The sequence below is a fragment of the Nematolebias whitei genome, chromosome 19 (assembly GCF_014905685.2).
Source record: "Nematolebias whitei isolate Nwh7 chromosome 19, NemWhi1, whole genome shotgun sequence".
NCBI lineage: Eukaryota > Metazoa > Chordata > Actinopteri > Cyprinodontiformes > Rivulidae > Nematolebias > Nematolebias whitei.
Genome location: NC_056516.1, coordinates 11,208,128 through 11,226,351, shown reverse-complemented (window position 1 = coordinate 11,226,351; position 18,224 = coordinate 11,208,128). Strand labels below are relative to the sequence as shown.

At 39.4% G+C, this 18,224-nt stretch overlaps 1 protein-coding gene across 1 annotated transcript in view; it reads right to left on the bottom strand.

Annotated features, from left to right (window-relative positions):
• The window catches only part of pals2b (protein associated with LIN7 2, MAGUK family member b), a 26,979-nt gene extending 12,856 nt beyond the window's left edge, over positions 1-14,123 (bottom strand). The window contains exons 1-8 of the mRNA XM_037693235.1: positions 14,076-14,123; positions 11,008-11,220; positions 4,828-4,928; positions 4,342-4,494; positions 2,879-3,031; positions 2,527-2,754; positions 280-411; positions 105-201 (exon numbers count right to left, since the gene is read on the bottom strand). Coding sequence (XP_037549163.1) covers positions 105-201; positions 280-411; positions 2,527-2,754; positions 2,879-3,031; positions 4,342-4,494; positions 4,828-4,928; positions 11,008-11,131 — 988 coding nt within the window. The 5' untranslated portion in view covers positions 11,132-11,220; positions 14,076-14,123. The remainder of the gene's footprint in view (positions 1-104; positions 202-279; positions 412-2,526; positions 2,755-2,878; positions 3,032-4,341; positions 4,495-4,827; positions 4,929-11,007; positions 11,221-14,075) is intronic.
• Between the last annotated feature and the right edge of the window lie 4,101 nt (positions 14,124-18,224).

Sequence of the window (18,224 nt, the reverse complement as noted above, 5' to 3'; positions counted from 1 at the left end):
TATATATATATATATATATATATATATATATGACTTGATCCATCAGTGATCTGGCTTCTCATCACTTCAACATCAGCTCAGCTTCACTACATGTTGAGACACACCTGATCCATCAAAGTCTCTGGGAACAAAAGATTTCCTCTTCTCCTCTAGAAACTGGCTGGGTATCAGTCCCGTGGCACCTCCCACTACATGGCGTGCCTGGAAGAGACGACACACACCTTGATATTTGGTAGCTTAACGACCTGTAGTGAAAACGACAGGAAGAGGAAAGCTCACCTGCCACCAGTTGGGATCCTCTCGGTTGACGATCTGAAGGATGTCGCCCCTTTTGAAGGCCATTCCTGCCTCTCGACAGGGGATCAGGCTGTCGCTGGTCGGGTCGTAGTCAAAATATGGCCGCACGTACACCTGTGATGATCAGATGATCAAATCTGTGTTCTCCTTCAGTTTTATACCTATTCATTTAAAGGAATGGTTGAAGGCAGAAATCAGCAGGACACACCAACACTCGTTACATCCTGAACTCTACTCATCGCAGAGTACTGCTGTCTTGGTTGCGAAGGCGTCTGCCAGGGAAATTAAGTGCTCCAGCTGATGCATTAGATTAAACAAGCAGCCGGTGGAAACCATAAAACAAGCGCTGAGCTCTGAGCAGTACAGCAGGATGTAATTTTGCTTTGTGTCTCGTTCCGTTCATTTTTACTCCTATTCATTCAATTTAGGGCCTTCAAACTTTTATGGGTGTGATCAGGCTGCATGATATTCTTAATAGTCTTCATCAGCTGCTACCAAAAGGCCCAATAGACAGTAGTTTCTTGCTTGTGTCTGTGTATCTGTTAGCAAAATACGTCATGAACTACTCGATGAATGTCAATGAAAGAAGCAGAAACTAATCAATGGATGTTCATTTACAGCAAATTAACATTTGGAGTCAGCCCAGTTAAAGACGGTTGACTCTAAAACACAAAGGCGTCGTTGAACCAGTCAGTTTTACAGATATTAACCTAAAGTTTGATGTCGTAGTACCTGAGCCTGACCCTCAACACATCTTCTGAATGCTAAGTTTGTGCAAGGTCTGTGTCGTACAATTTACCATTAACTACTTGCAATCAGCTTTTTAGTAAACTATCTCATGATGACAAATTTTAAAGGAGACTTTCTGGAAATAACTATTAGATGTTCGTCTACAACTGATTAGCTATTGGAGTTTACTTAAATCAAGATGGTTGCCACAGCCCTATGACACTTGAAAACACAAAATGGCTATAATTCTGTGAGAGAGGAGCTCCTTCAGCATTAGACTTGTCTCAGCTCTGCTCCACGGACAGATTCAGGAAGTCCTTTGTCCCTCAAGACATCACACTGTTCAACTCCTCCCTGTACAGGAAAAATAGAGCCACCTCAGACACTTGTGTATTTATTGTATTTATGTGTATATATATATATATATATATATATATCTATATATGTATATATATTTATATATATGACGATATATATATATATATATACTGTATGTATGTGTATGTGTGTGTGTTAATAGGATAATCATGAATGTAGTACTCCCTACCACTTTGTGCATGTGCATATTTGTCTTTTCTCAAATTTGTGTATTCTGCTTCTTTTTTGATTATTCATTAGCAATTTTTTTTCTGTATAATTAGAAAATGCTACTGGACGCCTCAAATTTCCCCCCTGGGATTAATAATCATCCATCCATCCATCAATCTTCCAGAGAATGAGCTAAATGGACTGCAATTGTAAATGGGACTGTACTTTTACAGCACTTTTCGATCTTATCTTATGAAGACACTCAAAGCTCTTTACAGAAATCTGTGCCCTCATTTATCCATTCATACTGCTCTCTACTAGATCTATACAAAGATAATTGAACAAATCATTCTAAAGAGACTAATCAGTGATTTATCACATTCATACACTGATGGGACACACATCAGAGGCTATGAGAGGTTCAGTGTCTTGCCCAGGGACACTTCAGCATGTGACGGCTGGTGGATTCGAACCTCCAACTCTTGCATTGCAGGATGACTGCTCTAACCACTCAGCCATTGGTAATGGTTGAGTCATTCATAACACTGACTGTGACATCTTGTGATACCACTAGATTGTCTTATTTTCTAAGCTTAACAATAACTCTTTGAACTTCCTAATTTCTCAACATAAAATAATCCTCGTCTACAGTTTAGGTATGAAAGACGTCGCGTGATGGCCTTTAATTGTTCTGATGTTTTTTCTCCCAGTAGGTACGACTTAAAAATAAATTGGGGAACTTCATGAGGGGAAAAAGAGTTTCACAGCCTACTGCACTCCCCAAGTAACTACAGGAAGCATGTGTGTGCATGAAACAGAACCGTTCTGACCTACATGGGCTGTGGAGTGTTATTAATAGGACTCCCATGGTCCACATTCATACACAGAGGATTGTGGGAATGCTGGATTACCACCACTCAAACATCTGCCACTCGCAAGACCTAAACTGTTGACTTGTTTTCATCTGTTCACCTGCGGGGGTGCAGGAGCCTCTCTGTAGCTCGGGAGGATTTTCAGTGTGATCCCCCCGCTGCAGTCTTTGAGCATCTCCTGCAGCTCAGTGGGATTGTTGCCGACGTCCTTCCCGTTCACCTCTTTGATGATGTCTCCCACGTGGAGCAAACCCTGCCTGTCGATCATGCCCCCGTGGAGGATCCGAGCGATGACCAGGTCGTCTTTCTCCACTCGAAACGTCACGCCCTGAGGAGCAGCAGCAGCGCGGGAGTTGAATGTTTAAGAAAAGTCAGACGCTCACACTTTCAATTATTAATGGCCGGTCCTGTACTCCACACACAACTTCAGTCAGCATTTGCCCCCCGCTCACCAGTGGCTCGCCGGCCTTCTTTCGGATTCCGATCATGCGCACGGCATCGGCCTGCATGAGCGCATTGTTCACTGCTGCATCGTTGCTCGCCTCTGCTGGGGGAGGGATTTCATAACACTTTGATGCCACCATGTCGTGAGCCTCTAAAAGAGACTGAGGGAAAGAAAAGAGCTGAGAAAGAGGAAGAACTAAAGCCTTGAAGCTTGCCAAGAAGAAGAAGAACATTCCTCCTTTATGAAGAAGCAAAAATCTGCTTTTACTCCCTCATGCTGATTCATTCAGGAATTTTTATATTTAGAGCTTTTTCACAATAAAAGCGTATTGGAGATTACCGTATAGAGCAAAGTACAGTGTGTTAGCACAGGATGACACCTCCACAAACATTTAACACACTGTAGATTAAATTTCTCTGGAACAATCTGCCCATCAACATTCGACAGGCCGCTTCAGTCTATGCTTTTAAATCTCTCCTGAAAACGCATCTGTCTCACTGACATTTAACACAAGGTGATCTGATTTACATTGAGTTTTTCTTTGATTCTGACTGTGTTTCTGCTTTTTGTTTTATTTCTATTTAACACACAGTCATCTGATACGATTTAGTATTTCATTCTTTCTGTGTTTCTGCTTTTTTATTATTATTCCTTGACATTTGACACAAAGTGATCTGATTTAGTATTTCATTGTTTTTAATTATGTTTTTTGTTTTTATATTTTTATTCCATGTGCTGTAAATATATCTCGTTACTTTTTATTTGATGCTGTGATCTTTTTGTTAAGCATTTTGGTAACAGTTTCTGTTTTAAATGTGCTCTATAAATAAATCTGACTTGACTAGTTATGAGTAATTGTACTTAACATTTAATTATCCTGAGGTGAAAAAGCACTTAAAAAATAACAAAATACATAACCTAATGGATCTAAGAAGTTGGATTATTGTCTCAATCTCATCCCGTTACTTTATCCAGCCAACCGTTTTTATCCAGACTTGATATTACAGCTACTTCGTTTTTAAAATAGCTCACAGAAAATAAACAAGTTGGGAAACACATGCTCAATGATGTAATATCTGTTTCCCTTTTCTATCTGGCTGGCCTTTCCCTTCCTCCCACCATGTCTGTGTTGCTCAGTAGGTCAGCCAGGTCTTATCTTACAGCCAACAGCCCTAAGGGCTCTGATTGGTGCAGAGGCTGCCTTGGGCTCAGGATACCGACTCTGATAGGTCTGATGGGTGTAAAGCTCCTGGTAGGACCAGAGATGGAGGTTAGTGCTCTTCTAATGCACGAGAACGGATTTTAAAAACATTAAATGTGTGCTACAGTTACTAACTGTAGTCAGAAAAAAAAAACAAGTGAGCTCAGTTTAACATCCTACATAAAGCAAACCATTCAAAGAACATTGTATTTCATGCAGCATAAATCTTTGGCACTCAGATCAATCCAGTTCAGAGGAAGCCGTCTCACCTGGAAGTGCGGCTCCTGGAGGATCCTGGACAGTTCGGCTGCGCTGTCATCTTTCACCATGAGGTTTTTGATGTCGCCCAGAATCTCTGTCACCAGCTCCACGTTGTTGTCCTGCACAGCTTCCAGCTTCACCTCCTCCTGCTGCTCATGAGCCTGGAAGAGACGAAGAAGCTCAGGGAGGGCAGGTTTGAAGGTGTAAAGACCAAATGAATGCTAGTGATTGAACAAGCCACTGTCTCGTGTCGCAGTGAGAAAAAGGAATCTCATTTCTACAATTTTCAGGCCTGCAGGGAACATTTGTAAGGTAGAAAAAGACAATAAGCTGTGTGGCAGAAGCCCCTGGATAAATTTACAGTGGCATGAACTCCTCTCCACATCTGCACGTGCTTATTGAAGCCTTACTATGACTAAACACCTCAGCACCTGCCTGCAGGTTCTGTTCACCCTGAGCTACATGTGTGTGCAACCTCAGCATGGGAAGCGTACAATGGGACTTTCCATGATCCCACGCAGGAAAAGCAGGTCGATGTCTTTGACGCCTGTGGAGGTTGGCTGCTCCCCGGTATTCTCCAACACCTGCTGCATGCCTGCAAACAGACAGACAAGGAACGTCATCCAAGTTAATTCTTTTATGTATGGACTGAACACTATAGGCCTCTCAAATTCTGTGACTATTTTCTTCTAAAAAGTCAAGTTTTATCAATTTTCTTTGAACATGTATACCATATTTTTTGCCCTAAGTTGCAGGTTTTTGCATTATTTGTATGCCCTGCAACTTATACACAGACGTGACGTATTTATGGATTTTTTCATATTTATAAACCAATTTCTGGCTGACATATGATCGTTTTCATTCATTCTGACTGAAAATATTGAACACTAACATTTTCAGCTGCTAGATGGCACTCGAGTAGTATTCATTCAAGCTTTATTTAGACAGATAAGTGCCTTAGAAGACTCATTTACAAGTGAGATCTGTTTAGACAGACAAAAAGGGATGAAAGTAGATACATGTAGAAATAGGAGGCGAAAAAATTCCTATAAGACTCTTTCTTCTTGGCTGAGAAGAAAAACTCTAATATTAAGAAACACCTCGCACAAACAAGCACATAGTGACGTAGACATTCTGCAGAGGGGACGACGCGAGCGGTGAGCATGATCATAGATGCTCTTGAGGACACTGTAAGAGTTCTGATAAGGATGGAATAATCAGCCAGTTTCCTCCGGTGAGATCGAGGGATGACGAGGAATGGCCAAGGACAACACCTGGGGAATCCAAGAATCCTGAGTATGGCATGCTGTTGTATCATGTAATAGATTAAAGTGGCTGTTAATTAAACAAGCAGCTTGCCATAGACTGACACTTTCATCTGTTTGGAGCAACCGTCAAATCGGCTGCATTTCGCTGCGCTGCTCCGGCAAAATGCAGCTGATTTGACCATAAAAGTGAATTTATTAAGGAAAAGTTCAACTGAGACACACCTTTGCCATAAAGTCAAGCAAACAAATAATTGTTTTAGGTGGTTATCTTGTTACATTTCCAAGAAATGGACAGCGAGTTGCCCTCTGTGTGTTCAAGTTTCCGCGTATCGACTTTTGAAATGCAGCTGATTTGACCGTCAAAGTGCATTTATTAAGGAAAAGTTAGACTGAGACACACCTTTACTATAATTTTGAGCAAACAAATAATTGTTTTTAAGCATTAATCTGGTTCAATTCTTGTTAAAGTCATCCCGTGCATGCTACCATGGCTGCCATTTGGCAGCCAATCGATTTGTGGCACAACACCGGCCCACGTTTCCAGGTTGTCAGTGGTGACACGTAATAGATGTGACGTATTTATGTTTTTTTCCACTTTATTAAACATATTTGGACTGATGCGACTCATAGGGCGGTGTGACATGTACGGCAGAAAATAGGCTAGTTCTGGGTACTCAACAATGCCAGACACCAAAAATTTTACTTTCAGCTGTGAACTTCAGAACAATTGCACAAAATCCTACTAAATGTTTCAGCAAGTTGAAGCTTAACTGCAAGATTTAAGGGAATTCAATTCAATTCAGTTTGTTTATATAGTGCCAAGTCACAACACAAGTCATCTCAGGGCACTGTACAGAAATCAGTGAGAAAAATAAACCCCAGCAGTGTAAAATATGTTATCCTGTTAAGACGAACAGATAGAAGGAGAGGTGTGGACTGCTGGTATGTGCCAACCAGTGCTGTAATGCCAGGGTCTCAAAGCCAATGTAAGCCCATTTAAGGCACTTAAAGCCCTTGGAACGTGCGTGAGTGTTTTAAAGCATGTGTCAGTGTGTCATTTTATACTTATGTTGATAATAAGTATACTCAGAGCCTGCATTATAATACAGTTAACTCACCATTATTATGCTGAAGTTTGCTCTACTAACCCACTTTTACCCTTTTAACCCTGACTCGTGCTTTGTGTCATCAAACCACACTCTCTACTTCAATGTCCTCTTTAGAACAATGTGCTAAATTATTCCCCTGGAAACATGAATTATGATATACTGATGTGGCTTATATAATGTTTGCACATCTAAAGCATTTACTCATGTTTCTTTACACGCTAAACCTACATTCAAATTACTTTTAATGCTAGTGAAAATAGTTACACGTTACATTTGTGTTTGACTTTCTTTTGATAATTGTAAATCCTTTCCACTGTTGCCACTGTGCTTGCTCAGGATGGGAGACTGCAACAAAGCCAAGATTCAACTTGTCTGCTGGATTCCTTAGATAGAGAACTTTACTAATTGGCTTTTATGTATGTGAATGTTTCTGTAAAGTGCCCTGAGACAACTTTGTTGTGATTTGACGCTATATAAATAAACTGAATTGAATTGAATTAAAGAATTGTGGAGAAAATGTGATTTTTCTGACTTTATTGTCCAGTTTTTGTCAATATCTGGTCACTTCATAACAACATTCGGTACTGTAGAGTCTGTGCTTTTATGTATTTTTGTGAAAGCCGATGTATTTTTTTGCTTTGCAAAAGAAAAATACAAGCAAAACAAACCTTAAACATTTATGAAGAACATATAGTGGAGGGAAGTTTAAAAACTCCACTGACTGTTAAACTAATACATCCATAACAAATTCAACATTTACTGCATGACTGCACAGGAGTGCTAATCTAACTCGGTTTAGATTCCCACACACTATACTGTATGTGTGACCATGAAATTTAGTTCCTGTGGGGACCACACACACACACACACACACACACACACACACACACACACACACACCTATAATTGCAGTAACTAGTATGCACACAAAGCCATAAACAAGCTCCAGCTAGACTTGGCTGAACTTACTCCCACAGGGAGTCGAGCAACAACCCTGTGCGAACTCAAGTTCTTCTTACATTTTAACATTTAGATTTCTGATAAAACTGACTTCTTTTTTCCCCAAAAGAACAGAAAAACACCAAAAGCTGGTATCCCTACACCAGAGTGTAATAGAGCAGAAGTACTTAAACACATCTGGAACCGAACATAAACACAGCCTTTTTTCCTCCTTGTGGGGTTTTCTGCTCCCTGTTCTGACCTTTATCCGCTCACTGACATTACCATGTCATCACATCCTCAGCCACAGAAATGTTTGCTCCGTCCCACACAACACGTATGCAAAACTAATCCCAAGAAAACATAAAGCTGTAAAAGACCCTCCTTCTATGGATGCATGCTCAGGCAAAAAAATCTAACAAACTTAAATCAAGTCATCTGGACGGATTTAAAAAATAAAATTGTTGAAATGTTTCGTCTTTTATTCCAAAAGACTTGGTCAATCTGAGGAGCTGCACTTTTTCCTCTACAAGTTTTGGCTATGGTGCAATAAAACTCTTTAAAAATCTTCAGTAACAAAATCAGCCGTCCTCAGTCTTTCTGCAGTTCCTCTCGCTAACCCCTTTTCTACACCTGTTCACGGGGTGTGCTGCACCTGCTTTCAAATGATGTCGGACAAATCCAACAAAAAGACCTGCCATCTTCTACTTCAGCAGCAAAAATTATTATTTTGTAGCGTATAAGACAAATATCACAGACATGCCTTGACAGATATCTCATCCTGAGAAAAAAACATTTCTGTGTTTGTTAGCGGTGTAGCTACAGAAATAAAACACCTTACTCTAAAGTAGCTACCTGCATGCTATTTAGCTACCATTAAATAGTTTTGGGGGGGGGGGGGGGGGAAAGAGTTTAAACTAGTTTTATTTGTGAAAAACAAAAACAAACTAATTTTCGTTTTAAATGACAAACTATGCTTTGAGAATATGTGAAAACCATTTAGCAAGGAAGCTAAACAGCTAGCTAAAAATAAACACTAAATGGCAATTCACTCCATATCTTTTTTTTTTTTGTGCTAGCTAGTTAGCATCTAGAAATATGGTTGACATACTGCAAACGTAACTGAAAGAGTTTAAATAAAATCATCCATCATCTTCTGCTTGTTCTGAGGTCAGGTCTCAGGGGCAGCAGCTTGAGCAGTAAAGTCCAGACATCTCTTTCCACAGCCACCTCTTCCAGCTCAGACATGCCTGAAGAACCTCCCTAGGGAGGCACCCAGGAAGCATCCTTGCTGGATTCCCAAACCACCTCAACTGGCTCCTCTCGATGTGGAGGAGCAGTGGTTCTACTCAAGAGTCTCTCCTGATAACTGAACTTCTCAGCCTGTCTCTAAGGGAGAGTCCAGCTACTCTGCAGAGGAAACTCATTTCAACCTCCTGTATCCACGATCTCATTCTCATTCTCATATCAGTTACTGTATTTATCAGTCTACCATATTTCCCAGTCTAAATCACTGATTCCCAGGTGGATTGCTCTCTTCAGGTCGAGGGTGAGGTTCTGCCTTAAGTGGAGGAGTTCCAAGTGTCTCGGGGTTTTGTTCACGAGTGAGGGAAGAATGGAGCGTGAGATTGACAGTATTGCAGACTCTGTGCCGGTCCTTTGTGGTGAAGAGGGAACTGAGGTGTAAGACATAGCTCTCTGTTTATCATTCAGTCTACGTTCCTCCCCTCACCTCTGGTCATGAACTTTGGTTAGAGCAGTCATCCTCCAATGCAAGAGTTGGAGGTTTGATTCCACCAGCAGTCACATGTTGAAGTGTTCCTGGGCAAGACACCGAACCCCTCATTGCCTCTGATGTGTGTCCCATCAGTGTATGAATGTGATAAAGCTCTACTAGATCTATACAAAGAATAATCAGAGTGCTGTATGAATGGGTTAATGAGGCACAGATTGTTGTAAAGAGCTTTGAGTGTCCTGATAAGATAGAATGGTGCTATATAAGTACAGGTCATTTAACTATGGTTTGTGTTTTAAGTAACTGTTAATATCAGTATGCTATGCTGATGCACTTTAAATTCAAAAACTGTTAATGTGAATAAACTAATTGTGCTTTTTCAAAACCAACAAAGTCCATGCTCAAAAATCCAGGTATACAAACCAACAATTTTCAATCAGGTCATCTGACTGAAATTTGTTGGACTGTATACCTGGATTATTGAGCATGGACTTTGTTGGTTTTGAACCAGTTTGACATGACTGTCAATGTTGAAGAGGGCCGGCACCGGAGGTGGGGGCGTGTCAAAGAGCCCATCTTAGCACCAACATAACTGGCTTGTTCCACTTTGGAGTAAGCTGTTTGGGGGAAGAATCAGTTTTGTGTTGTATGTTTCCTTGACTGATGAAGCCTTCTGGATGGAAGGCGAAATGTTTCAGAAAAAAAAAAAAAACTGTCCAGATGACATGACTGAAGGTTTGACCTGACTGTTTGTGCCTTATCCTTTATTGTTATTTGGTTTGATCATTCATCTAGTAAAATGAACAAAAGAAATATCAGGCCTAAAAAACTTTCTACACCAGATGACAAGTATGTAAAAGTCATGACCTGAAGACACAAAATGAAAACCAATTAAAAATACTAACAGGACCTGAGAAATACATCATCCTTTAGTTGATAACCAACTATGTCAAGTTTTAGTTAATAGCTCTTTAAAATGCAACTTCTTGTTGCTAAATTACTATTTTGTCCATCAAACTGTAGTAATTTGGTATTTTTCCATAAATTAATCTAGAAAAATAGGAATAAAATACACACGTGTGTCAGGCTGCTAGTAGTGCAGAGAAATCCAATTTCAAACGGACTCTTTACAAAGCTATCTGAAGATGAGTATATACATACATAATTATATGGCTATATGATCCAGCTCAATTGGATAAACAGCTAAAATCTTTAGACCAGTTCGAAGGCACAGCTTGTCTGAGTCATAGTTTAACATTGATTTTGAAATTTAATATATTATCCATCTACTACATTACTGTTACAAAATGCGAAGCAATTACCCTAATTACACAAAAAATATTACTGTAACCAAGCATATTTATGAAATTTTAGAGGATCAAAATGGGGACAGCCTGGGATTAGGAAGACGCTACAATAAGCTTTGGCTGACAGCTCTAAGGGAGGTAAGTGGTTAAACAAAAGAATCATGGTTGTCAGATTATTTTCATTTTATACTAATATCTGATGCTCTGCAAGAGTTACCTGACCAGTAAAACTGTTTTAAATATTGTTAATGTCCCATGAGTCTTTCCAGTTCAAGCACAATGACATAAGCATCTCTAGTCCACTTCCATTCCTCACCTCCAGAGGTTTCTGCTTCCTGAGAGGACTGCACAGCTGGGGGTCCCTCCATGCCAGGTTGTCCTGAAGGATTCCCCTCCTTCTGTGTTCCATTCTGACCGGGATCGTCCACAGTTGTGACCATTGCCGAGCTCTCCACCTTCCTCCCTGCTGCCACAAGTACACTAAGGCAAGCCACCAGTGAACCACCAGAAGCAGTTTGGCACTCCTGATCTGCTAAATTACAAACAAAGGGACCACAAGAAGGAGAAACAGAGAGAAACAAAACAACTGAGTAATGAAGGTGATTAAAAATCAGAGATTAATAAAAGATGAGGGAGTGGCAATGATGTGGATAAAGAACGATGAGGGCAAAGATTTAAAAGGTGAAAAAAGAAGCTGGTGGTTGAATAAGTTTGAAAAGACGGGCATGAAATGACACCGTAAGAAGCTGGATGCACAAATATGGACATGTATACAGCTCTAGTCAGTCCCCTCCCTCCACTATGGCTTTAAAACCTTCCCATATTCAACTCCACCTCTTTTTTTTTTTTTTTTTTTGATCCCACAGAAACACGCACACATATAATCCCTCAATCCTCTCCTGATGGGCTTACTTCAGTACCCCCTCCTCTTGCATTACCCACCATATTTAAAGACAAGTTACCTCCTTGTCTACAAGCACACAAACACACACCCATGTCAGTTAAATTAAACCATGCAAGTAACCTTACATGTACCTGAAGGGGGCCTGATCTGATATTCCTGTTCTTTTTCTCTTCATTTCTCTCATTCTGCTCAAGATTTGAGCTGTGTTGTACTTCAGAAACCCTCAGTGTGCAGATTGTGTTTCAAATGTATTCTGTCAGTGGTTCCCTCACTTCCTTAGATCCCTCTCAGTGAAGAACATCAGTTTAACGAGTTTTTAAATCCTTTATTTTGTTATTTCCCCACTTGTATTAATGTGTTCAAAACCCCTCATGTAAATAAATATAAAGAGCTGACAGGATTATGCACATTTTGAAACTGTCTCCAACCTTCCTGTGAACTTTGGGCCAGGACAGTTTTTTGAAACAGGATCCTAGCTTTAAATATTCTTCTCAAAGTGCTATTGCAACGAAGCCAAGATTCAACTTGTGTGCTGGATTCCTTAGATAAAGAACTTTGCTAATTGGCTTTTTTTATGTATGTGAATGTTCCTGTAAAGTGTCCTGAGACAACTTTGTTGTGATCTGGCGCTTTAGAAATAAAGTGAATTGAATATGTTTACATGATGAACACATTCAAATGTGTCCTGATGCATGCACATTGAAATGTGGTTTTGGAAATAAAAAGACAAAAGCAAATATCATTTTTGTAGTTAAGATTAAAGTGAAAGTTTAAATTTTCTGTATGTTCTTGGGTTCTGTGCAAGTAGCAGCGATAGCTAGCTGTAGGCTCCTCTGCTGCATCATTGACCACTTTTGACAGTAATAAATTTCTACCAAAATAATCAACATAATGTGAAAATTGATAGTAATGTAAGTTTTTTTTTTTAAACATTCTCGTGAAGTGAACTTTTGTCGGGGTTGTTTTAAGGTAGCAGCAGTGTATTCTGGTGTTTGACCTCATCCAGGCTGGCTAGCCATTAGCGCACTAACATGGTCAGAATTCAAGTTTCTCCAAAGTGAGTTTGTTCAAAGAGTTAACAACAGATAGGATGCTAATTTTTTATTGCATTTTAACAAATAAACCAACATGAAAAACAATCCTTAAAACAGCTGATGTTTTGTAAGATAATTGATACTTGGCTAATATGCTAGTTAGCAAATAATCTGAGGATAGCTTAGCAAATGCTAAGTGCCTAATGACACAGCAACTGGACTATTTAACATATTTTGACTTGTATTTAAGCATTTTGGATTATTGTGACCTGGACATCTGAGAATATATACAAATATTTAGAAATAAATGAAATACATTGACAACTTAGTCTGCTTAAGACAAATACTGTACAGCTCAGAACTAGACAGAACTTTCACCCTTAGCCAGCCTTCTTTTAATTCCTCTGGATTTGAGTCTGCCTGGCAATGGCAATTTACATTCTGAAGTGATCAAATTAAATTTTATATCATTTATGCTTTTGCTTGTAGGCCTTTAACTGTAAAATTTCAATAGCAGGAAGATGATGTTACTGTGATCAAAAACAGACTCCGCCCCCTTCTCCATCTGTCAAGCTCCTCCCACAGCAGCACAGCTGGACATGGAGCAGATCTGTAGGATTTAATCCACTCACTCCAGCCCATCATTTACCCCACCAGTAAACCCCTCCCCCACTTCAATCCACAGGAGTATAATCCGGCTATGAAATCACCAAACTACAGTAACTATACCTCTCCTTCATTCGTCATTATCTGTGGTTAACATGTCTCCATGATGCATTTCCTGGTGTGGCCTTTAGCAACACACACACACACACAAACACGTGTACCTCTACTTTCAAATGTCAGTTTCTAAACAGAAACATCCGCATGAAATGAATGACTGAAAATAAAAGTTGCGGTTTTAAAAATATAAATAAAACTGATCATCCAGCTCCAAGTCTTTAATTTTAACAAGCTAAGATCATGCTATGTTTTATTAAAACAGCTGCTTAATTATTTAGAAATTATCCACTTTGTGTGTGTAAAAGTAAAGATACACTCAAGAGTTGTCTGGAGGAAAAATAACTCTGCACGCCCCGATTTGAATATTAATATATTGAATAATATGAGATTTGAATGTTTAATTGGCATGTATGGCCCTGAGAAAAATCTGATTATTATACATTAATGTTGTTTTACAATAAACTGGCCAAAATAAAAGTATGTCCTGGATTGAGAAGTGTTGAAAAGTAGACAATGAATTACATTTCTGAAGCACTTCCAAGAAGTCTCATTATGAAACTTTGTTGACAATAGCCAAGACTAATGTTAAGCTCAATATACTCAGTCCACGTCTGCTTCAGAAGCTGCTATTCTACAAGTGAACTAACAAAACCACGTCTGCATGTAAAAACAGCTGTTCCCCAAAAGGACCCGGTGTGTCAGCTCTGAAGAAATTGTGTTTACCTGCCTGTGGATGAAGCTCAGTCCTGTTGGCTGCTCATCAGTCAACTGAAGCCCTGCAGAGACAGAACATTGAGTTTTCAGGGTTTAGTTGCATTCCTGCACACCAGTTTTCATTCTTCACACACACATACTTAAAGATTTAGGTATAAAAGTAGTTTCCCCTTCAGAAACACTCAATGAATGTTTGTCCCCTGCGGATTGTCCGTTTCATCAATCAAAGTCATCCCCTGCCTCTCGTGAGACAGAAGTCCTGCCTGCTGGCTGTGGCGGTAGTCCTGTCTGAACTGTGCACACAGTCATCCTGAGCGGCTGATTGTGCTCAGCTACTGAAGCGTGCTTGCATCATCAGCTGATGCTGCACCATCAACATCGTGAATGGCCACTATTTGTTTGAGTAATAAAGCAGAGTGCACTTCTCTCTCTCAATTTTGCTCCTCCCTTCCAGGAAAAAGAGTAAAAATCAGATTACTTGGGGAGAAAAATGACAAAAGTATTTGATAAAGCAGTCGAAATGCAAGGTTTTGCTCTCCGTTTCTAAAAGCTTAAAAAATATTCACTTTCAGACCAGAAACATTTACAACTCCATCATGGGGCGGCTGTGGCTGAGTGGTTAGAGCAGTCGTCCTCCAATGCGAGAGTTGGGGGTTCGAATCCACCAGCAGTCACATTCTGAAGTGTCCCTGGGCAAGACACTGAACCCCTCATTGCCTCTGATGTGTGTCCCATCGGCGTATGAATGTGATAAAGCTCTGATTAGTCTCTTTAGAATGATTTGTTCAATTAGCTTTGTAGAGATCTAGTATAGAGCTGTATGAATGGGTCAATGAGGCACAGATTGTTGTGTAAAGAGCTTTGAGTATCTCCATAGGATAGAAAGGTGCTATAGAGCTTTAGAGCGTGACGTTACTTGTCCGCGGCGCGGCGGCGGATGGGATAGAATTGGGCCGCATCCGCCATTTTTATTGCCCTCCATATTAACTGTCGAAAACAAGCTTTCTCCCTGACTTAAAAAAAAAAAAAATTAACGATGGTCTAAAATTGCTGCGTTATTGGATGTAATGTCCGGTCACACGACTGGAATTGTAAAAAGATCGAAAACGGACTTTTTGTATATTCTCCACCAGGAAACAACACGAGGGAACTCATGTGTAGGACGTAACAAAAAGGAGACGAGAGACGTCCTGATAACTTTCTCCAGCGTCCCAAGATATCTGCTAGTTTGTTCCAGACATTCTGGTGAGTGTCTAAATTCAGTTTGTTGGTGTTGTGCCATAAATTTGTGCCATGATTTTGTCAGGGTGTTCTCATGTTTAGTTCATGTTCATAGAAGTGGGTCAACCTGGTTTAGGTCGGGTTTATATTTTGCATGCAACTTAGTCCGAGTTTAGACAGAGTGGACATCTGTGTTATTGTGAAATAAACTGTTTAAAGTTTCTAGTGTTGTCACTTTTACTGTAGTAATACTGATGTGTGTTGTGATATGTCCTGTTCAAGACAAACCTTCAGATGAAGTGGATGAAACTCCAGGAGAGGAGCTCAGTGAGGCTGCAGATGATGGAGAGGAGGAACATGAACCAGCAAAAAGGTACAAATACAATGTGTGAATAAAAGAAGAGCAGAAATAAACCACCTGTTACAGGAGAACAGGGAGCTCAGGTCAGAGCTGAATAAAAAACAGCTGGACAAATATTTTTTATAGTATTAAATATTATACAGGACTTCATTGCTTTGCCATCTTGTCATTGTTTAACACTGTTAGGCATTTTCTGCCAGCATTAAAAAACCCTCACAATTTCAAATGGTTCTACTAACACTAATGCATCCTGTTCAGCATCTTTGCCATTTTTTTGAAGGTGTCACATAAAAATCTGTCTAATACCTGTGTCTTTCTTTTCTTTCCAAGGGATGGACGTGCATCAGACAAGCTCATGACAAAGCTGTGGCCTTCTCTCCAGATTATTACCCGGGGATGTTGTGTTATGACAGAGGCTTTGATATGAAAGACAGTGTGGGAGTCAAGGTCGAGGTTCTTTATTGGCATTCACATCGCATGTTGTACATGAGGTGGAACAAAACCGTGTACACAGGGTCCCAGTTACATCCAACAAAAGTATAAATGAATGACGTGCTGAGGCTCAAATCCCATCATTCACTAAATGGAGATGTGAACTTGATGCTAAGGATGTTGAACACACACGAGCACACCTTAGAATTCATGTGGAAAGAGTGACTGGTTGCATGAGAAACAAATACACAATGTTACACAGAAATATACCAGTTAACTATACTGGTGCTTACATGCAAGGGTAAGGAGGTGCCACTTCTTAACATTGTGTGCGTGTAAACATTTGTGTGTAAGTAAACATTTGTTCTAATGTGGTTGTAAACCTAATGCTAATGAAACCTGAACATGCTGCTACTGATGTATGTAAAATGTAGATTGGAGAAAAAATTATATTTGCTGCATTCATTGATTTGAAATATATTTACAGTTGAATAATAACATAAGTCATACAACAACAAAGTGTCTTCAGTCAGAGGCTTCTTCAAATCCGTTGTAGGACAGACCGCTACAAGAGATCCTTCCTGCCCACAGCCATAACAACTCTTTAATGAAACCAGGATGATGAGTTACAACAACATTTAATTTCCCTCTGAGATTAATAAAGTATTTTTGAATTGAATTGAAGTGGTTGTTTTTTCCTCATTTAATAAAAATTCATGTGGTAAACATTCATGAAACGTGATTCATCACTTCCTGGAACATGTAAACATGATGAAATTGATCACATATGTAGTAAATATTTGATGTATTAACATGTTTCAGGTAAGAAATAAACATGTAATGAAACAGATCCTATTTTGAAGTAAACATTTTATGTAATTAAACGTTTCTAGTAACAAACACGATGAACATTGTGTGAGGTAATACATTTCATAGAAAATTGCTACACAAAATGTTCAAATATAAGTTAACAGCATGATTTACATATTTATGTCTCCCTTGAAGCTGCAGTACAAACGTGCTCTGAGAAATATCTTTAAGAAGCTTCGTGCTTTCTGTAGATGAGCTTCACACAATTCCTGTTCTGGAGACACACGGACCACAGCCATGTCTTTCTGAGTCCACACAAGGTCACAGTGGTTTGATTATGTACCTGTGCATAGTATGGACGATGTTTCTTCAGGTGAAGTTCACTGCCTGCCTCCACGGCCTGCTGGATGCTGCATGTTCTATATTTGTAAGGAAACTTTCTCCAGGCAGCAGCGATCACACATTGAGTCCATCAGGAGATGCTCCAAGTTCAGGGATGTTGGTGTTTATGATGAAACCACATTTAACTTTTAGATTTTTCTACTGCTAGCTGTAATTTTAATGTAGGCCTTTGGAGCATCATCCTCATGATTCACACTCCATTTTGTTTGCACTGAGTAGACACAGTGTTGCTCAGCATGACCCACAGTGTTCTGGTGGCTCAGAGTCTGAGAGTGCAGAACCTGTGAACACACAATTAAAATGATGAATGAAAAGACAGAAACATCAATTATAATATATCTATATTTTAATACATATATTTATATATATAAATATATATACATATATAGATGTATGTATAGAATAAAGTAATCTAATCAAGATTTGAAGTCAACGTGTGATTGGATGAGCTCAAGTCATTAAAAATAAGGTAATTAACCATTTCAACTTGGAGCTTTGTAAATCAGTTAAAAACATACTTTAAAAATCAAGTGTTCACAATTTTTAATACAACATACAGAAGGTTGATTGATTCTAAAATAACGTACATTAATAATTTATGTAAAATTAAGGAGCCAAGAACAACGTACCTTTTGTTCAAACCACAACATATTCTCAATCCGGGGTTTTAAAAATATCCAAATCATCCACCCAGCCCTTCATAGATTGAACCAGTGCTTCCAGTAACTTGTAATTCTTTAAATTATTTGCGGTGACACACACCAGGTCTGCTGGGAATGTCAGTGGAGGTAAATATTACTCCGGGTCTCTGCTCCTTTTTTATTTTTTCAAAGGGGCGACATTTCCAATTTTACCTATTTTTTCCATGTACCATTTTTAATCATCTTGGAGAAGTTTGTTACGATATAGTCCACTTTGTTTTGAGTTGCTTT